The 23,429-nt window shown below is 39.6% G+C and overlaps 1 protein-coding gene across 1 annotated transcript in view; it reads left to right on the top strand.

Moving 5' to 3' along the window:
- Positions 1–23,429, top strand: part of LOC126234289 (retinaldehyde-binding protein 1) — a 143,658-nt gene that overhangs the window by 56,437 nt on the left and 63,792 nt on the right. The window contains exon 4 of the mRNA XM_049942976.1: positions 16,863–17,019. Within this exon, the coding sequence (XP_049798933.1) occupies positions 16,863–17,019 (157 nt within the window). The remainder of the gene's footprint in view (positions 1–16,862; positions 17,020–23,429) is intronic.

Here is a 23,429-nt window from a genome sequence, read left to right as displayed (position 1 = left end):
AACCTATCAACGAAGTTAATCAAAGAGTCCCCACGTGAGTTGAGTTGTATCTTAAGTTATTTGTGTAATCAATCTCTTTATCAGTGGAACATTTCCAGACTGGCTTAAATATGCTGAAGTTAAGCTCAAAAAATGGCTCTGAGCACTATGGGACTTAACAGCTGAGGTCATCAGTCCCCTAGAACTTAGAAATACTTAAACCTAACTAACCTAAGAACATCACACACAACCATGCCCGAGGCCGGATTCGAACCTGCGACCGTAGCGGGCGCGCGGTTCCAGACTGTAGCGCCTAGAACCGCTCGGCCACTTCGGCCGGCTGAAGTTAAGCCTCTTACAAGAAGGGGATAACGAGATATCGTCGAACTATCGACAAATTCCACTTTTGCCGGATTTTCAAAAATATTTGAAAACAATATATTGTCCAAGTCACAGCTTGAGTCCGTTAAGGGTTCCAATACAGAAAAGGGCGTTTGCACATACAGTGAGAATGGAACTTAACTCATAAGATAACAAATTAGAGGCTAATGGCATTTTCTGTGACCCGGCATAAACGTTTAACTGTGTAAATCACACATTCTCTTGAGTAAATTAGAATATTGTGGTGTCACCAGCAACGCCGCGAAGTGATTCGTGTCGTATCTAACTAAGAGCAAATAAAGGGTGTCCTTGCGAAATATCTGTGGAGTAAGCAATCTGTCTTCATCTGACTGGGAATTAATCACATGTTTTGTTCCTCAAAGTTCCATCTTGGGCCTCTTGCTTTTTCATCTTTTACATTGCCAGATACCAAGTTTGTTTTGTTTGCAGATGATACAAACATTGCAATAAATAGCAAGTCAAGTACAGATTTATAAACGGCTGCTAATCAAATTTTCACCGACATTGATAAATGGTTTAAAGCTAATTCACTGTCACTGTCATTAAACGTTGAAAAGACCCACTGTATGTAGTTAAGAAACTGTAAGAGATTTGCTTCCAGCATGTGTATAAGACATGAAGGTATGCAGATCGAAGAGGTTGACAATATTAAATTTCTGGGATTTCAACTCGATAATAAATTCAGTTGGGAAGGTCATACCACAGAATTACCGAAGCGCCTAAGCGAGTCTGTATTTGCAATGCGATGATGGCTGGCACAGGAGATATATATAAAAAAAAAACTTACATACTTTGCTTATTTTCCTTCTGCTACATCATTGGTATCATACTCCCGGATAACTCGTCAAATCGAGCAAAAGGTTTTAGAATGCAAAAGCGTGTAATAAGTTTCATTTGTGGTGCAAATTCAAGATCATGTAGAAACCTGTTCAAGGAATTGGGTATTCTAACCACTGCTTCTGAGTATATTTATTCCTTAAGTAAATTTTTTGCAAATAATGTGTGTCTATTTCTTTCCAATAGCTCGATACATAATATCAATACTAGGAATAAGAACAATCTACATAAAGACTTAAAATCACTTAACTTGGTCCAAAAAGAGTTGTACTATTCAGAAACACAAATGTTCAATAAACTGCTAAGAACTATTAAAAACTTGGTTTCAGATAAAGTACAGTTCAAACAGAGTTTGAAAGACATTTTGGTAGCCAACTCCTATCTATAGATGAATATCTTAACGAGGACTGTCAGACCAGCTTAAGTAAAAATGTCAGATTTTAGTTTTGACTGCTCTTGGTCACAGCAGTCAAGATTAGCTATTTTGTGCATGATAAATTTATTAAAGCTCCATAACTATGTGTCATTCTGACAGTGTATTAATTCCGTAAATATTAGCAGTTCCAGCTTACTGTATAATGAATTCACGTGTTTGGACAGTCTCCTAACAAATGATAGGGGAATTGAGTACTACATTCAGGTGTTCTATGTTTTTTATGTTACACTTTCTGACATGTTCCAGACCCACGAGAATAATCTCATTTTTGTGTCTGTGGAACGAAAACTTAATCTAATCTGTGCAACCATATGTAAAAACTAATAAATGGACAGCAGTATTAAAACAGTAATAAAATAACAAGTTATAGGTAATGATATAACTTTAAACACACGTGAGGGCATTGACGCATTTTGAATTTTATTGTACTATTTTTCATCTTTCATTTTTTTTTGCTAGAAATGTGCTAGGACGAGTGGTGGGGGTGGTGGCAAAGGGGGGGGGGGGTGAGGCGGTTGAAGGAGGGTGGAGAGGGATAGGCGGAAGGGTGTGTACTTAGGGGGGGAGAGGTGGTGGTGAGGGGGAAGGTGAAAAGGGATGGACGATGGGTAGGTAATAACAAAACATCATGCTTACATCAACGCCAATTGCCAGTAGATGCTCATTCTGAGTGCATTTATGGTACACATTTATTATTATAATGTACGTACAAAGACTAGCTAAAGTTTCTGATGAAATCTATTATTGTAAATGTCCAATACTGTACCTCAAGAGAACAGTTTGTTACGTAGTGCATGAAGTGATGCTTACATAGTCAGTCGCACTTGTAAATTATTCAGTATCCCGCGGCAAACACCTGGTCAAAGTTAAGTAAATCTCTTACTCATTTATGCAATAAAGTGAACTAGTATTTCGTGTTCTAGTTTGACGAGCCTTCTCCTAAAGCAATCCAGGAGCCCACAGTTATGGCTGGACGAAAGTGGTTGCGTCTGGTCACAACACATAACCTCGGAAAACATAGGTTTAAATCAGCTCCCGTTTGTCCATCTTGCTTCTCTTGTTATCTTGACGACACTTTTATTATTTGGCCACATGAGATCTACCGCTGATGCTTTGCAAAACACGTTAGGAAGAAGTCTAGTGGAGTGCAAGGAAAGTGGTTCAAATGGCTCTGAGCACTATGGGACTTAACATCTGAGGTCATCAGTCCACTAGAACTTAGAACTAGTTAAACCTAACTAACCTAAGGATATCACACACATCCATGCCCGAAGCAGGATTTGAACCTGCGACCGTAGCGGTTGCGCGGTTCCGGACTGAAGCGCGTAGAACCGCTCGGCCACAGCAGCCGGCCTAGTGGAGTGCAGTCAAATGACTTTGTCAGCCAGAGAGTTGGACCATCACGTGCAGTCCACATATCCTGAAACGTTTCGTCTAGAAACTGATGAAAATTGATGGTTAAGTGAGATAGCTCCCTCTTGCTGGAATATGGCGCGAGGTTGCAGGTGCTCTAATCGTGACACAGAAAACTCTTGTAACATATCCAGGTAAACATCACTGTTGAAGGTAAACTTGCTGAAAAAGACTGAACCAGTGATTGCAATTCTGCATAATCCCTCATCACACATAGACCCTGTGACTGTCCTCATTTCCGGTTTCTCGTGTAACATGAGGATACGAATGATATGACGGTTCAGTTAGTCGTGTACATGCAAAGAATAAAATTTTTCAAACATGACTCTCTGCACCCAGTGGGAACAGCTCCTACTCAAGTTGCCATCGGCTTTATGCCTGGAGCGGCTGTCCATCATAGGAATACAAATGTGACTCCTTGTGCAAGACTTTGTGGAGTGCTGATCGTGGCATTTCCAGCTCTCTGACTGCCGTGCAGGCTGATTTTGTCGGAGTCCTTGCAAACGCCTACCATACCTTCTCCACATTGGCGTCTGTAACAGAGAGGCGACCGAGCATATTTACTGAGAACGCTACCTGTTTTCAAGGAGCCCACGAGAAATACGGGCGCCGCAACGAACTTGTGACGTCACAGTAGTTGCCTTGCCCGACGTACATCGCGAACGCTCGGCTACGACCGGGAAATCAGTATGTGAATGAAACGGTGCCCTCAGAACTCCTTAACTTTGTCATGCGTTTTCGAGAGTCTGATTCTGTGAAATAGTAACTGCCGGGACGGTCGTTGCAACTCATAACAACTGTAGTGTCACGTGGTGTGACGCACACCGCAGGGCCCTTATACCACCTTGGCCATGTGCTTTCATAAATGACATATTGCAAGCCCGAATAATTGGTGTAAACGGTGGTTCTCTTCTGTACTTTGTCCGAAAGTTTCGTTACACTTGGGTATGGGACTTCGTCTCTTTGAACCAGGCTAAACACTGAGCTTTTCCTACATGATCATATTTGTCGTCAGGTCTGTGGCACCTGGAAAATAATAAAAAAGAACTGCATGGGGGCTTAATTAAATATAATGCAAATATTTTTAAGTTTAGTAGCTGACTGTCCGGTTACACAGTCTCGTAACCGGTTGGCCCTGACTAGTATTAGTACGAAATCTGACTGCATAGAATAACAACAAAGAATGAAACGAAATTTCCGTTAACACAATTAATTAATTAAGTCCCCCAGCAACTATGAAAGCTACGAAACAACAAGGCACAAGTGTAGCTGTTCTGTGTGTGGAAGTGTGATTCAACATACACATTGGGCACGGTTCTTCCTCAATACGACAAGATGCTTTAAACGCCATTTACAATGAAGTAATTAAAAAAAACAGAAATACTAAAATTGCACATAGAAACCAGAATTACACTCTAATACATGAACACAAGGCAGATGCTTTGTTGACTGAACCTGTGACCAAGAGACATTGTTAGTTAGGAAATTAAAAAAAAAATAAAAAAATGTTTTTTACCTTCATATATTGACGAATCCCCCCATGAACCATGGACCTTGCCGTTGGTGGGGAGGCTTGCGTGCCTCAGCGATACAGATGGCCATACCGTAGGTGCAACCACAACAGAGGGGTATCTGTTGAGAGGCCAGACAAACATGTGGTTCCTGAAGAGGGGCAGCAGCCTTTTCAGTAGTTGCAGGGGCAACAGTCAGGATGATTGACTGATCTGGCCTTGTAACATGAACCAAAACGGCCTTGCTGTGCTGGTACTGCGAATGGCTGAAAGCAAGGGGAAACTACAGCCGTAATTTTTCCTGAGGACATGCAGCTTTACTGTATGATTAAATGATGATGGCGTCCTCTTGTGTAAAATATTCCGGAGGTAAAATTGTCCCCCATTCGGATCTCCGGGCGGGGACTACTCAAGAGGACGTCGTTATCAGGAGAAAGAAACTGGCATTCTACAGATCGCAGCGTGGAATGTCAGATCCCTTAATCGGGCAGGGTAGGTTAGAAAATTTAAAAACGGAAATGGATAGGTTAAAGTTAGATATAGTGGGAATTAGTGAAGTTCGGTGGCAGGAGGAACAAGACTTTTGGTCAGGTGATTACAGGGTTATAAATACAAAATCAAATAGGGGTAATGCAGTAGTAGGTTTAATAATGAATAAAAAAATAGGAGTGCGGGTTAGCTACTACAAGCAGCATAGTGAACGCATTATTGTGGGCAAGATAGACACAAAGCCTATGCCTACTACAGTAGTACAAGTTTATATGCCAACTAGCTCTGCAGATGATGAAGAAATTGATGAAATGTATGACGAGATAAAAGAAATTATTCAGGTAGTGAAGGGAGACGAAAATTTAATAGTCATGGGTGACTGGAATTCGTCAGTAGGAAAAGGGAGAGAAGGAAACATAGTAGGTGAATATGGATTGGGGGAGAGAAATGAAAGAGGAAGCCGCCTTGTAGAATTTTGCACAGAGCATAACTTAATCATAGCTAACACTTGGTTCAAGAATCATAAAAGAAGGTTGTATACCTGGAAGAATCCTGGAGATACTAAAAGGTATCAGATAGATTATATAATGGTAAGACAGATATTTAGGAACCAGGTTTTAAATTGTAAGACATTTCCAGGGGCAGATGTGGATTCTGACCACAATCTATTGGTTATGAACTGCAGATTGAAACTGAAGAAACTGCAAAAAGGTGGGAATTTAAGGAGATGGGACCTGGATAAACTGAAAGAACCAGAGGTTGTAGAGAGTTTCAGGGAGAGCATAAGGGAACAATTGACAGGAATGGGGGAAAGAAATACAGTAGAAGAAGAATGGGTAGCTCTGAGGGAAGAAGTAGTGAAGGCAGCAGAGGATCAAGTAGGTAAAAAGACGAAGGCTAATAAAAATCCTTGGGTAACAGAAGAAATATTGAATTTAATTGATGAAAGGAGAAAATATAAAAATGCAGTAAATGAAGCAGGCAAAAAGGAATACAAACGTCTCAAAAATGAGATCGACAGGAAGTGCAAAATGGCTAAGCGAGGATGGCTAGAGGACAAATGTAAGGATGTAGAGGCTTGTCTCACTAGGGGTAAGATAGATACTGCCTACAGGAAAATTAAAGAGACCTTTGGAGAGAAGAGAACCACTTGTATGAATATCAAGAGCTCAGATGGCAACCCAGTTCTAAGCAAAGAAGTGATGGGAGAAAGGTGGAAGGAGTATATAGAGGGTTTACACAAGGGCGATGTACTTGAGAACAATATTGTGGAAATGGAAGAGGATGTAGATGAAGATGAAATGGGAGATAAGATACTGCGTGAAGAGTTCGACAGAGCACTGAAGGACCTGAGTCGAAACAAGGCCCCGGGAGTAGACAACATTCCATTAGAGCTACTGATGGCCTTGGGAGAGCCAGTCATGACAAAACTCTACCATCTGGTGAGCAAGATGTATGAGACAGGCGAAATACCCACAGACTTCAAGAAGAATGTAATAATTCCAATACCAAAGAAAGCAGGTGTTGACAGATGTGAAAATTACCGAACTATCAGTTTAATAAGTCACAGCTGCAAAATACTAACGCGAATTCTTTACAGACGAATGGAAAAACTGGTAGAAGCGGACCTCGGGGAAGATCAGTTTGGATTCCGTAGAAATGTTGGAACACGTGAGGCAATACTAACCTTACGACTTATCTTAGAAGAAAGATTAAGAAAAGGCAAACCTACGTTTCTAGCATTTTTAGACTTAGAGAAAGCTTTTGACAACGTTAACTGGAATACTCTCTTTCAAATTCTGAAGGTGGCAGGGGTAAAATACAGGGAGCGAAAGGTTATTTACAATTTGTACAGAAACCAGATGGCAGTTATAAGAGTCGAGGGGCATGAAAGGGAAGCAGTGGTTGGGAAAGGAGTGAGACAGGGTTGTAGCCTCTCCCCGATGTTATTCAATCTGTATATTGAGCAAGCAGTAAAGGAAACGAAAGATAAATTCGGAGTAGGTATTAAAATTCATGGAGAAGAAGTAAAAACTTTGGGGTTCACCGATGCCATTGTAATTCTGTCAGAGACAGCAAAGGACTTGGAAGAGCAGTTGAACGGAATGGACAGTGTCTTGAAAGGAGGATATAAGATGAACATCAACAAAAGCAAAACGAGGATAATGGAATGTAGTCAAATTAAATCGGGTGATACTGAAGGAATTAGATTAGGAAATGAGACACTTAAGTAGTAAAGGAGTTTTGCTATTTAGGGAGCAAAATAACTGATGATGGTCGAAGTAGATAAGATATAAAATGTAGACTGGCAATGGCAAGGAAATCGTTTCTGAAGAAGAGAAATTTGTTAACATCGAGTATGGAGTGTAGCCATGTATGGAAGTGAAACATGGACGATAAATAGTTTGGACAAGAAGAGAATAGAAGCTTTCGAAATGTGGTGCTACAGAAGAATGCTGAAGATTAGATGGGTATATCACATAACTAATGAGGAGGTATTGAATAGGATTGGGGAGAAGAGGAGTTTGTGGTACAACTTGACTAGAAGAAGGGATCGGTTGGTAGGACATGTTTTGAGGCATCAAGGGATCACAAATTTAGCATTGGAGGGCAGCGTGGAGGGTAAAAATCGTAGAGGGAGACCAAGAGTTCAATACACTAAGCAGATTCAGAAGGATGTAGGTTGCAGTAGGTACTGGGAGATGAAGAAGCTTGCACAGGACAGAGTAGCATGGAGAGCTGCATCAAACCAGTCTCAGGACTGAAGACCACAACAACAACAACATATTGACGAAAAATACACTCTGATCATTACAACATCCCCATTCGAAAATCATCTGCTGTCTAGCCCATCAAAACAACTGCACACGACATGGCCTCAAATAGTACAGCTATCAACATACTCTCCGCAAGCACTGCCCACGGGAACTTCTCAACAAGCACTGCCATTGGAGGCGGCGGAATAAAACTCTTTGCCGCGATCTCTGGCGCTGTGACTCAGTGTAGCCACCTTTCATATGCCCCTCCTCCACGGGCTAGAATTTGATGGTATTTTTGCCAGCATTGGTGGTGAAAATACCACCAAATTCGTCAAAAATTACAGACAAAAATAAAAGATAATATTAATAAGTAAATATCACATAACCAAATAAATTTTGGCTTTGCACTGACCCTTCAATAACCTAATATATAAAATATAGTAAGGAAAACAAATGCTTTCATACATGTGATTTTACATAATAGTTTACACAAGTATCATTCAATCAATGGCACCAGCAATGACGAATAGGTGTATGTAAGAGTCTCATAACATTTCATAAACAGTAAATACACAAAAAAATCAGTTTATACAAATATTCACATAAAATCGTTTCAATAGTTCAATAAACAAGTAGCACTCCTCAGAGTAGGTCACAGTTCCAACAGTAGCACCCAGCAATGGTCAACAGGCGCAAACAGCAGTCTCATAACATTTCATCAGCTGTATTTAAACAGCTCCAACAGTGGCACCCAGCAATGTTGAACAGGTGCAGACACCAACAAGTGACATTATGTCAGTAGAAGCAGTTCCATCATTGGCACCCAGCAATGTTGAGCAGGTGCAGACAGCAACGAGTGACATTATTTCAGTAGAAGCAGTTCCAACAGTGGCACCCAGCAATGTTGAACAGGTGCAGAAACCAACAAGTGACATTATGTCAGTAGAAGCAATTCCATCAGTGGCACCCAGTAGTGTTGACAGGTGCAGACAGCAACAAGAGTCATCATCTCAGTGGAAGGAGTTCCATCAGTGGCACCCAGCAATGTTGAACAGGTGCAAGTAACAGTCCATAATATTCACTATCACTAATCAGACAGTTCATCAGAGTTCATTAGCACAAATTAAACATTTCCAAGTGACACCCATCATGTTGAACAAGTGCAGGTAACAGTCCATAATATTCACTATCACTAATCAGACAGTTCATCAGAGTTTATCAGCAGAAATTAAACATTTCCAAGTGGCACCCACCAATGTTAATACGTGTAAGCACGAACAACAGTTTGAATGCACACACAATTGCTTTTACAAAATTATCATCAATGCTCTTACACTAAACATACAAATTATAATAAACTCACAAATGGCATCAGATAATTGTCATATTAACTATTACAAATACACAAATATCAGTAAACCTATAATATTTATGGGTGTCAGTGCAAGCCGCAACAAACAAGTAAAATAATATTTAGGAGATGGGTCGGTACCAATTATTTGGGATTAGGAAAGGAAAACACACAAAACACACTCACTCACCTTTCATCCACATTAAGTACTACAGTGTAATTGAATAGTGTTAACTGTGTAAATGCAATTCTGTCAAAGATTTGATGTTCGACATGTGTATCAAGTAGTAGTGGCAGCAATGTATAACAGTCGATAATAGTTAGTCAACGTCATAGTCATCACGTCAAGACCAATGTTTGCCACGCAAAATCAAATGTTCTGTTGCTGAACAACTCTCAGTGTGCCAAGATATGCAAATACTTCCTCTCTCCAAAAAAAAGTATATACTGCTTATTGATTTAAAAAAAAGTGTGTGTAGGAAATCTTCCTTCTACTTGAGTGTTCTAGTCTGCCATCTTCATCCTCCTTGTTCCATATAAACCAACAAAAAAAAATGCTCCTCACTTACTTTGTCCCTTATCCACCAAAACTCCAATAATCATCAGCATCACATAATCTCAATACTTCAATAATACCTCTTACGTCGATACATATAAACCTTATCATCAATATCATTTACCTTACCTCTTGTCCACCAAAACTCCAATAATCATCAACTTCACACAATCTCAATACCTCAATAATACCTCTTCAATACGTCGACACATATAAATCTTATCGCCAATATCATTTCACTTCCATAAGAACTCTTCCCTCTAGTCAGTCTCCTCGAACAAGTACAGATAAAATCCTAGTGCAAACGTCAATTCATCATCCCATACAATCAGAAGACACTATGTCCACACACAACCTCTGTGTAATCCATCTGACCCAAATCTTCAACTCATTATGAATTATAAAATACATTTTGGTTACCTTGTCCATCATTAAATAAAAGAAATGCATACATGACCTCTAACAGCCTTTAGTTTGAATAACTCTCAGTAAGTAAGTACGAGTACGGAGTGTGAATGATAGTAATAATTCACAGTGTGTACACCACTACAAGAATCGTGGCAAAACGGAAGCAAACATGTGGAGTATTTCTTGTGTCAAGTGTCACTTGCTATTTCAATTGCTCACGAAGAATGCAGTGTAATAACTGTCAATGGTCTAAACCTAGTTGGTATGTCATGTCGTTAGCTTCCTTCCTATTAGCATAAATTTATACAGCTTCCATAAAACCTCCAGCTCATGTGACTTCAGTGAAGTTTCTTGTACTAATGTCGTTCGTAGAATTATAGCAGTTCATTGTCTTATCTTATCATATAAAGCACTGAGCGTAAGCAAAACATGCAATAGCGAGTAAATATACCAGTAGAGAACAGAATGTCAACAAGTGGATGTAGCACAATCCCTACAGCGAGGCTCTGCCAAGCGAACAATCTATAATTAATACCATAGTGTGACCTAAAGTCCATGTTCGTACCCAGTATATCAGCATTTCTATATACCAACTTAAAGAGTAGTTATGACAACAAAACAGAAATGTGTAAATATGCTATCCATACGCAAAGCAGCAAATATATATCTTACATAATAAACAGGTCATTAGCATCATATCAGCATAAGCAAATAAATGTTCATATGTAATCTTAATAAGTAAACATGAAGGCGCAAGCAGATAAATCACAAGGTATAACTTACATACATAACCATATCAGCACAATTAATCATGTGACAATTATAATTTAAATAAATAAGCACAGCAGGCACATAATAAAAAAAATGTGACATCAGTGAAAAAGCAGTGCAGCCAAGCGATGCATAATATACATAAGTAACAACCCTGTTCATTAATCAGTCATTGTCAAAATCAGAAAATGTACGCAAGCACGTCGCTTCACAAGTAAATTCATAGAACATAAAATTTAGCACAAAGTATAAATCACGTAATCGCGAGCAGCAAATTACGTCTAAAGTACGTACCTAAGTGGAAAAATGTTACCTGAAAAATAAACTCAATTAATAGTTACCTTTTTAGTTTATTAGTTTCTTCTTTGTAATTACATTCTTCCTGAATATTTTCTCGTTAGCAAGTCCTCTTAACGTCGGACACACACAGAATTTACCTGAAGGCCTTAAATATTTTATACAACCGTATCCTGAAAAATACTGAACGTTAATAACATATTTTATCAAGTCACTATAGCTTTATACTGAATTTATTCGGAGAAATTAGACTGTGTATTTGTTTACGGCTGTCAGTGCATTCGCACTGAGCGCTCGATCAGCTGTAGGTACGCGTGACGTAGGAAGTAGTTGTTTGCGGTCAACGACAGCCTTGTGCGGCGCGCAAACCTGACTGCTGCTTTGAGTATGTGCCGCCGCCACAACACGGCGCGGTATCCTTGTACTCTCCGTGTGTTTACGTATAACTGTTAGTTTCTCAAAAGTATGTCATTCCACAAAAATTTTAACGTTCGATATATGATGTATTCCCTTGGAGCGTCGAGATTTAAGAGTTTCTACTTCAACAGTGTTATCATGAATAATTTTGCGAACTCTATATGGACCGTTATAAAGCAGAAAAAATTTGCGACACAAGCCTTTTCCTTTGTGAGACAAACGATGAGACTTAATACCTTTTGACCAACTGACAAAGTTTTTAAACGACAAGGACGTTTAGCTGATTTCTCTCTTCTAGCAGCCGCAGATGCAATATTTTGTAGAGCCAGGTTGACAATTTCAGAATGCCACAGTTTCCCTGCAGACGGGAAAGGAACTATTTCAGAAATGCGATTTGTCGGTGCTTTATTTTTTAAATATCAGTATAGGCGGTAAAGAAGTTGAATCATTAGGGAGTTCATTCAGAATGTTTTGAAAAATATGAAGATACTGATCCCACGTTCTGTGATTCTGATGACAATAAAGACGACACAATTTATTGATTTCCTTCATCCATCTCTCTGAAGCGTTAGACTGAGGGTGAAAAAGTGAAATGAAAATTGGTTTAATCTTACGACGCCGTAGGGTAGGAAGCCAAATTTTAGAGCCAAACTGTGATCCATTATCTGATATAACCGTATCAACATGACCAACTTCTTTAAGAAAATGTATGATGAAAGCGTTAGATACTGAACGAGCTGTTGCTTTGCGTAAAGGTGTAAAACACACATATTTTGATGTCAATTCCACTGCTACCAAAATGTACGCAAAACCATTAGTAGAACGAATCACTGGACCGAACAAATCGACTGCAGCCATGTCCTTTAATTTCGCTGGAATGATAGGAAACAACGGTGCTCTGTGAGAAACAGTTGGCGGCTTAGCCTTTTGACATAATTTGCATTTGGCAAGAACAGATCGAATTCGTTTTTCCATATTACTGAAGTAGCAATTTTCTCGTAATCTATGAAAGTATTTTCTGGGACCAAAGTGTGCATAACTGAAATGTGTATACCAAATCAATTTATTAACCCACTCATCAGGAATGCAAACTAACCAAACAGAGTTGTCGACCGATTTTCGTTTAAAAAGAATATCATTGCGAACTAAATAATACTGTCTAATCGCTACGCTTTCTTTTCTCCTCCACTTCTCCTTAATGTCCTTCCAGTTTGGATCCTTATTTTGCTCCTTAACTATGTCCTGGAGCGAAGACGAAATAAAATTTTCAAACGCAACACCTTGAATATACATCAAACAATAATTGTTTTCCTTGCTGTCCTCCTCAGCACTTTGTTTCAAACCCATATGTGCACGTGATAAAGCATCAGCGATAATATATGAAGAACCCTGTATGTAAATAATACTAAAATCAAATTCCTGTAGATACAGCGCCCATCGTGACAATCTTCCATGTGTTAATTTTGTTGACATAAGAAATTCCAGAGCTCGATGATCGATGTAAACCTTAGTATGTCTCCCATACAAAAATTTGCGAAATTTTGTGAAAGCCCATACAACAGCCAAGGCTTCAAGTTCCGTAATCGAATAATTCTTTTCTGATTTAGAGAGAACACGACTTCCAAATGCAATAGTTTTCTGTACTACAACGCCGTTTTCTTCTATCTCTTGAAATAAATGTGCACCTAGGCCTTTGTATGATGAGTCCGTCGCCAAACAAAAATCTTTAGATAAATTCGGATGTGAAAGAAGTGGAGCAGCAACTAAAGCATCACGAAGTTGTTCAAATTCTGACTGAGCTTCCTCATCCCAACACCAATTAGAATTCTTTCCAGATAGTTCACAAAAACGAGGTGTGGCCAAATTGTCCAATCTAACAAAGCGTCTAAGAAAATTACAGACACCAAGGAAACTACGAACATCACGTTTTGTGGTAGGAACAGCATAATTATGAATAGCGTCTAGTTTCTCTGGATCAGGAAGAATACCTTCTGTAGAAATAATATGACCAAGAAATTTCACCTGAGAACGACCAAATTCAGATTTTTCCAAGTTCACTGTAATGCCAACTCTTGCAAAAATACGTAATAATGAATCCAAAATTTTTTTGTGCTCACTTCAAGAACGTTTAGCAATAAGAATATCGTCAACATATGAAGTAATATCGTCACGAAGATAAACAGGTAAAATTTCGTTTAAACTACGAATGAATGCTGCAGAAAATATAGTAAGTCCAAACGGTAATTTCCGAAATCACTTTTGGATAAAATAGTCATATCCGGTTATTCTTTACCGACTCTCTAGATAGATTGATAGTTGAAGAGTTGTTTTGATAGATACAAAGAATAGTAAAAGAGTAGGCAGCGGTGCAGCAAACTAAAAGGGAAATAGCACCACTACAGCTCGGGGCCCTGTGCACGCTACGGCACATATTCACTTAGTGTAGCGAATCCCCTGAGGACTTAAATAGCCACTCATAAATTCCAGTTTGTGACTTAGTGGCAAATTTGGCGGAAGTGCGTACGTAAATTGATCTAACCATGAACATGGATGTATGTCATTCTTAGAATTGCGAAAGATCTTAAATTTCCGAACAGTTAAAAAGTGTTTATAGTCAAAGTTTTCGCCTCGTGGCGACAAAGACCCACCGCGTCTATCCCAGTCCGAAAGTCGATTATTGTCAAGTTCGCGCGCCTGGCGCTCTCTTGTTGCATCTCGTAAATGAAATACATTATTATCTTCAAAACCCGCTGCTATCGGTGATTCCAAATTTCTTCTACCGTCTTTTCCTACGATTTAGCTTTCAATTTGTTTGACTTGCTTTCGTAACGCCTCAAATTCCCTTTTAACGCATTCATTAAATTTTCCCTGATTTTCAACATGTTTATTTATGTTCTGGTAGTCTTCGGTTTCTACAAATGGCAATGGAGCTGTATCTCTGTCCCCATTTAAACTACGATTTGTCAATTTATCTGAAATCTCCTCAACTCTTTCCGATAAGTCACCTATTTTTTCTTTCTGTTTATTTACGGCTTCCGTAAGTGTCGCGACTCGGGTTTCAGTATTGACACATTTAGTAGTTAACTGTTCATATTAGTGTGTTAGGTTATTGATTCTGTCATTTGGTACGGATTCCTCGATTCTTTCAAATATTTCTTCCTTATCGTGTGCACGTTGTAAATTTAACTCTGAAAATTTTTGTACTATCACGCGATCTCTTTCTTCCTGTTCTCTATCCTGTTCCTTTTGTCCTATCTCTACTGCAATTAATCTATTATTGTGAGAATTCAAAATCGGTTGTACTTCTTCTCTAATTTCTTTCTTTAATTCATCTTTCATGTTTTTGAAACATGTCCCTATTCGTGAGTCTAACGGTGTTTCTATTGTTCCCATATCAGTTTCTAACCGTGTTGCCAAAGTTCCCATCTCTCTTTTTAATTCAGATCCTAACTGTGATCCCAAATTTAATATTGCACTCATCAACTGTTCCATATTAACTGGTTCGAAATTCTTTTCACCCCTAACATTTCCCGCAAAACCAACTTCTTTCGTCATAGCTGTAAAGCTATCTGTGTTCGATACTATTCCAGAATCTTCTGTCGTTAATCTCGTATTCTGAAAATTTTTTGATTGTGAAAAATTTTGAACTGGTTCCGGACTATTTTCCTGACTTACTAAATTGTTTTCTACTTCATTATTCATCATACTGTTCTCCTGTGTTGGCGAGTTCGCCATGTTAACATTTTCGTCATTCTCCCTATCCATCATTTTTGCCTTTTTCTTCGATCGCGTAATCATTTACAAAACATACAAAACTCGTCACTATACGAAAATTACACACAATGACACTTTATCTCCAACAATATCATTCACACGAAATGCTTCCCGACAAACACGATTAACGAACAATTGAAATCTTCATAATTGCACAAAATTGTCAAACCCGTATACAAGACATCAAAAATTAAATTCTGCAAAAATACCATTAGAAGAATGACAAGACAACTACAAATGTTCAATTACCAAATATACACATGCAATATAGACTACAATTACAAAACTACAAATTACTACAACAATACTACTGTCTGCTATTTTTACTATCAAAAGAATTCCAAGGGAGGATCCGAAGCAGCGGTCGCCACGTGCATGGGGGCTTAATTAAATATAATGCGAATATTTTTAAGTTTAGTAGCTGACTGTCCGGTTACGCAGTCTCGTAACCGGTTGGCCCTGACTAGTATTAGTACGCAATCTGCATAGAATAACAACAAAGAATGAAACGAAATTTCCGTTAACACAATTAATTAATTAAGTCCCCAGCAACTATGAAAGCTACGAAACAACAAGGCACAAGTGTAGCTGTTCTGTGTGTGGAAGTGTGATTCAACGTACACATCTGGCACGGTTCTTCCTCAATACGACAAGATGCTTTAAACGCCATTTACAATGAAGTAATTAAAAAAAAAACAGAAATACTATAATTGCACATAGAAACCAGAATTACACTCTAATACATGAACACAAGCCAGATGCTTTGTTGACTGAACCTGTGACCAAGAGACATTGTTAGTTAGGAAATTTAAGAAAAATGAAAAAAATGTTTTTTACCTTCATATATTGACGAAAAATACACTCTGATCATTACAACATCCCCATTCGAAAAACATCTGCTGTCTAGCCCATCAAAAGAACTGCACACGACATGGCCTCAAATAGTACAGCTATCAACATACTCTCCACAAGCACTGCCCACGGGAACTTCTCAACAAGCACTGCCAGTGGAGGCGGCGGAATAAAACTCTTTGGCGCGATCTCTGGCGCTGTGACTCAGTATAGCCACCTTTCAGAACTTCAGGCCGGCCGAAGTGGCCGTGCGGTTAAAGGCGCTGCAGTCTGGAACCGCAAGACCGCTACGGTCGCAGGTTCGAATCCTGCCTCGGGCATGGATGTTTGTGATGTCCTTAGGTTAGTTAGGTTTAACTAGTTCTAAGTTATAGGGGACTAATGACCTCAGCAGTTGAGTCCCATAGTGCTCAGAGCCATTTTTTTCAGAACTTCATTAGTTATCACTTGCTGAAAACCAGTCGTTATTATCTAGTGTAATTTTAAAGTAATTAATGTCAAGTTGTACAGATAAATGTTGGACACACTGTGTTATTTGCGTGCTTTCTGCTACACAACTATTCCATTAAACCGGCGCAAGCTTTGACGGCGTGCCTTGTGCTGTGGACAGATGAAGCGGGCGGCGGTGTTCAAAGACAAGCACAGCGACCTCCTGCGGAACCTGCTGCCCACGGACGAGCAGGACGCCTTCGTGAACCACACCGTGGTCAACGTGTTGGCCGACCGCGACCACAAGGACCGCCGTGTGCTCATTGTCAATTGCGGAGGTCAGTCTGCGCTTGCAAGAGATGTGTGTGTGTTTGAACTACTCCCACGAGCAGTGACAGTAAAGCCTTGAATTAGTAATCCATGCAGCAAGTTTCAGCCTTTATAACCATAAACTATTGGAAACACAATTTCCACCTAATGCCATAGTTACCAAGCCTCTCGCTATCACCTATGCCACAATATACATCGCTGATACACCAGATCACTTCTCAGTACATTGAAAAAGTAGAGCTTATCTGTAACAGCATCCGACGACCTACATTTCATCATCTGAAACCTAATTTCATGCAGTGAAACAGTACTTATTGATCGTAGATTGCCACTGTCGACTTAACGCAGTCACGTGTTTCTGATACATTAGAAAAGGGCCTTGCCGCCGGGGGTAGCCGCGCGGTTTGAGGCGCCTTGCCACGGTCCGCGCGGCTCCCCTCCGTCGGAGGTTCGGGTCCTGCCTCGGGCATGGGTGTGTGTGTTGTCCTTAGCGTAAGCTAGATTAAATAGTGTGTAAGCCTAGGGACCATTGACCTCAGCAGTTTGGTCCCATAGGACCTTACCACAAATTTCCAAAATTTCCAAAAGGGCCGACCACGGCATGCCATATTTCTCCAGGGCTGAGTGTGCGGGCCACGGACGGGCCAAGACTCTGCCGGTATCGCCATTGTTCATTCCTTCCCGGAAGGGCTCCGTACAGCGCGACTGTTCATTCAGTATTGCGTTGTGGCATTTTTCGATCGTCACAACTCTCTTCATTTCCGCAGAATCGTGGTGTCAGCGCTGTTTACCCTTCGCTATACCAAAAGAAGTACCCTCACAGACGTTAACCACATCACACAACATTTCAAGCCCTTTTTGGGAGTTTGTGAAGTCACGGGTCCTTTCAGACAGACGAACGTGCAGGGCGGCGGCGGACTGCGCGTACACCAGATTTGGAGGAACAGTTTCTTCAGGAAATTGAGACGAAACCTAGAACAAGCTCTAGGAAAGTGGCCTGCCAAAACGGTGTAAACCACAGTACGATTGTGCGTATCCTGCATGACAACCGCTACTATCCCTATCACCAGCAATAACTGCAATTGTCAGCAGCGGATATTCCTCTAAGGGAAGAATTTTTTCGACGGTTTTTCCATTGCACCAGACCATCATAATTATACGATTTCTGTCGTTAGAAATCCACAATGCGACGTGTGAAAGCGTGCATTGCATTCACACAGTATACTGTTAGCGAAAGGGTATAGTTAATTTACAAACCCAATTGTTGTTTGTTGTTGTTGTCTTCAGTCCTGAGACTGGTTTGATGCAGCTCTCCATGCTACTCTATCCTGTGCAAGCTTCTTCATCTCCCAGTACTTACTGCAACCTACATCCTTCTGAATCTGCTTAGTGTATTCATCTCTTGCTCTCCCACTACGATTTTTACCCTCCATGCTGCCCTCCAATGCTAAATTTGTGATCCCTGCATGCCTGAGAATATGCCCTACCAACCGGTCCCTTCTCCTTGTCAAGTTGTGCCACAAACTCCTCCACAATTCTATTCAAAACCTCCTCATTAGTTATGTGATCTACCCATCTAATCTTCAGCATTCTTCTGTAGCACCACATTCAAAAGTTTCTATTCTCTTCTTGTCCAAACTACTTATCGTCCATGTTTCACTTCCATACAGGGCTACACTCCATACAAATACTTTCAGAAACGACTTCCTGACAGTTAAATCTACACTCGATTTAACACATTTCTCTTTTTCAGATACGCTTTCCTTGCCATTGCCAGTCTACTTTTTATATCCTCTCTACTTCGGCCAGTTATTTTGCTCCCCAAATAGCAAAACTCCTTTACCACTTTAAGTGTCTCATTTCCTAATCTAATTCCCTTAGCATTACCCGACTTAATTCGACTACATTCCATTATCCTCGTTTTACTTTTGTTGATGTTCATCTTATATCCTCCTTTCAAGACACTGTCCATTCCGTTCAACTGCTCTTCCAAGTCCTTTGCTGTCTCTGACAGAATTACAATGTCATCGGCGAACCTCCAAGTTTTTATTTCTTCTCCATGGATTTTAATACCTACTCCGAATTTTTCTTTTGTTTCCTTTACTGCTTGCTCAATATACAGATTGAATAACATCGGGGAGAGGCTACAACCCTGTCTCACTCCCTTCCCAACCGCTGCTTCCCTTTCATGTCCCTCGACTCTTATAACTCCCATCTGGTTTCGGTACAAATTGAAAATAGCCTTTGGCTCCCTGTATTTTACCCCTGCCATCTTTACAATTTGAAAGAGAGTATTCCCGTCAACATTGTCGAAAGCTTTCTCTAAGTCTACAAATGCTAGAAACGTAGGTTTGCCTTTCCTTAATCTATTTTCTAAGATAAGTCGTAGGGTCAGTATTGCCTCACGTGTTCCAACATTTTTACGGAATCCAAACTGATCTTCCCCGAGGTCGGTTTCTACCAGTTTTTCCATTCGTCAGTAAAGAATTCGCGTTAGTATTTTGCAGCTGTGACTTATTAAACTGATAGTTCGGTAATTTTCACATCTGTCAACACCTGCTTTCTTTGGGATTGGAATTATTATATTCTTCTTGAAGTCTGTGGGTATTTCGCCTGTCTCATACATCTTGCTCACCAGATGGTAGAGTTTTGTCAGGACTGGCTCTCCCAAGGCCATCAGTAGTTCTAATGGAATGTTGTCTACTCCCGGGGCCTTGTTTCGACTCAGGTCTTTCAGTGCTCTGTCAAAATCTTCACGCAGTATCATATCTCCCATTTCATCTTCATCTACATCCTCTTCCATTTCCATAATATTGTCCTCAAGTACATCGCCGTTGTATAGATCCTCTATATACTCCTTCCACCTTTCTGCTTTCCCTTCTTTGCTTAGAACTGGGTTTCCATCTGAGCTCTTGATATTCATGCAAGTGATTCTCTTTTCTCCAAAGGTCTCTTTAATTTTCCTGTAGGCAGTATCTATCTTACCCCTAGTGAGACAAGCCTCTACATCCTTACATTTGTCCTCTAGCCATCCCTGCTTAGCCTTTTTGCACTTCCTGTCGATCTCATTTTTGAGACGTTTGTATTCCTTTTTGCCTGCTTCACTTTCTGCATTTTTGTATTTTCTCCTTTCATCAATTAAATTCAATATTTCTTCTGTTACCCAAGGATTTCTACTAGCCCTTGTCTTTTTACCTACTTGATCCTCTACTGCCTTCACTACTTCATCTCTCAAAGCTACCCATTCTTCTTCTACTGTATTTCTTTCCCGCATTCCTGTTAACTGTTCCCTTATGCTCTCCCTGAAACTCTGTACAACCTCTGGTTTAGTCAGTTTATCCAGGTCCCATCTCCTTAAATTGCCACCTTTTTGCAGTTTCTTCAGTTTTAATCTACAGTTCATAACCAATAGATTGTGTTCAGAGTCCACATCTGCCCCTGGAAATGTCTTACAATTCAAAACATGGTTCCTAAATCTCTGTCTTACCATTATATAATCTATCTGATACCTTCTAGTATCTCCAGGATTCTTCCATGTACACAACCTTCTTTTATGATTCTTGAACCAAGTGTTAGCTATGATTAAGTTATGGTCTGTGCAAAACTCTACCAGACGGTTTCCTCTTTCATTTCTCTCCCCCAATCCATATTCAACCACTATGTTTCCTCTTTTCCTACTCTCGAATTCCAGTCACCCATGACTATTAAATTTTCGTGTCCCTTCACTACCTGAATAATTTCTTTTATCTCATCATACATTTCATCAATTTCTTCATCATCTGCAGAGCTAGTTGGCATATAAACTTGAACTACCGTAGTAGGCATGGGCTTCGTGTCTATCTTGGCCACAATAATACGTTCACTATGCTGTTTGTAGTAGCTTACCCGCACTCCTATTTTTTTATTCATTATTAAACCTACTCCTGCATTACCCCTATTTGATTTTGTGTTTATAACCCTGTATTCACCTGACCAAAAGTCTTGTTCCTCATGCCACCGAACTTCACTAATTCCAACTATATCTAACTTTAACCTATCCAGTTCCCTTTTTAAATTTTCTAACCTACCTGCCCGATTAAGGGATCTGACATTCCACGCTCCGATCCGTAGAACGCCAGTTTTCTTTCTCCTGATAATGACGTCCTCTTGAGTAGTCCCTGCCCGGAGATCCGAATGGGGACTTCAGATATTAGCAAATACAAATGTATATCTCACAAAGGGTAATCGAAATAAAATTAGAAGGAAGGTCAGCATTGGTCGTAATTTTCATGATTTATTAACAGTAAAATCGATTTTCGATCAGATAATAATCATATTTAGTGCTGCAAGTTAAAAATTTTCACATAGCGATCAGTGAATAAGAAACAAAAGACCACAAATATACCTGAGTATAAACCAACTGTTGGCAAGAACATACCTTTAGCGTACAAATTAAAGCTCGTAGGCACTGGTGTCTAGTTATTAGCAGTAACAGAAGCTATGAAACGATCACAATAACTGAGGCCGCTGTTTACATTCACCTATACAGCAGACCTCGGTGTGAGATGGGCTTGGAACGTCCCCTATGTGACATGTGTCACGTGAAGACTTAACATTACTTTATTTGCCAAGAGATTACCACAAAATACCAAATGTGCATTTGAAAATCATTGATTGAATATTTCAAATTCAAATTGTACATTAAAAACGCATAGCCAAAAGGAAAGGGGAAATGCACATCTTTCCAGCATACACTGGCGTGTTATTTTCAAAACAACTTAAAAAAAAGTGCAAGAATAAAAATCAACAGGTAAAATTATAAGGTGTCAGATTACAGGACTAGTAAAAAAGAAAAATATACAAATAACATGACATCAAATGTAACAGAATTTGTTATAGCACAGTAACCGCCATCTGGCGTGGAAAGTCAGAGGTGCAAAGTTCTTAATTTAAGTAAAATATTACGTTGAAACCAAGAAGTCAAATACATAAATAGTGGTCATTTTACAATATGTGTCACGATTTAACAGGTAAAAATGTCATGAAACACATTGTGTTATAAAAAAAATTTTTAGGGTGCAGACTAACAATTTTTTATCGTATTTAACGACATGATGATATACACATCTCATTCATCCCGTTGGGACATGTTAACACATTGTAACTATTTCTGAGGCTTGATTACAAAATATCATCCTAATTATGTAAAGCAGAATGATTTAAAAGCACATAGTGGATGCAGAGATCGTTTAGCGCAATCATGAGTAAGAACTACTGTTACAAACTGCAAAGAGTTTGGTATATGTTGGCTAGAGACACAAGTGTACGAAATACGCTAGCCTAGTAGAAACCTCCACTACCACACCTACTATTTATAGAAAAAATTTCCTCAAGTGATACAAACAGAACTTGGGTATATGGAAACAGTGTTCTCTGTAAGGTATAAAAGCTTTGTCCAAAAAAAAAAAAATACATCGAACTCTGGTTATACACTTTTGCACAAGCACTGGTCAGAACCCATCATACATACATTTACGGTTGATACAACAGAAATGAAAACTGTCAAGAAAACGGTTTTGGATACTCATATGAAGGAGATAATTTTATTACATGTCTTGTAGCAGCAGTGGGACCCCTTATAACATAAAAGCTGATTTTGAAAAATCGAAATAACTTGCACTCAGTACAAAACATTAAACAATACAGCAAGTCTTTTATAATTTAGGTGAGTGCATTAATTTTTCTTCTACAGCACGGCAAGTCGAAAAGATATATTCGTTCCTACGATCAGCTTATATTTCACAAGAGGTGAGCAACATATGAGATTCCATTTCAGCACGCGGAAGAATACTACCCCAAGTCTGAACGTGAAGTAATCGCAAGTTAACTGTGCTGTAACGTAGAATGCACTCCAGAAATAGCGTTTGGATTCGCCTGATATTCACTACTGCAAGTGATTGAAAAGATCCCACCCATTTTTTTCATTACTGTGGGAATTCCATTACAGCTTGCACCGACACCGGACAAAGGCAGACCTCTCAAACCAAACAGAACTAAACTCGAGAACACCAGGAAAGAGCGCAGACTAGCGAATGCCTATTTGAACAAGGAACGCCTCGTAGTTTCAAAACCGCGAAGACTTGCGATTGGCTGATGGCCAAACCGACATCCCAAAGAAGCGAAATGCCTCGTTGGGCATGCAAAGAGATTGCTCAAAGAGGTTATTTCATTCAAGCGAAGCTGACCATAGCAGAAGCACGCAAAATAAGGCAAACATAAGTATCAAGATTTATAGAAGGTAGAATATAATAAACAAAAAAATACAAACGAACAGGCAACTTTCAACATTGGACGGTAATGAATGTGTCGTGGCCACTGAAAATTTATGGTAGACGAGCGCTCGAAGTCCTATTTCCCACTTTTCACGAGCAGTGACTTT

The sequence above is a fragment of the Schistocerca nitens genome, chromosome 2 (genome assembly GCF_023898315.1).
Source record: "Schistocerca nitens isolate TAMUIC-IGC-003100 chromosome 2, iqSchNite1.1, whole genome shotgun sequence".
Classification (NCBI taxonomy): domain Eukaryota; kingdom Metazoa; phylum Arthropoda; class Insecta; order Orthoptera; family Acrididae; genus Schistocerca; species Schistocerca nitens.
This window is presented reverse-complemented; position numbering and strand designations above follow the sequence as displayed.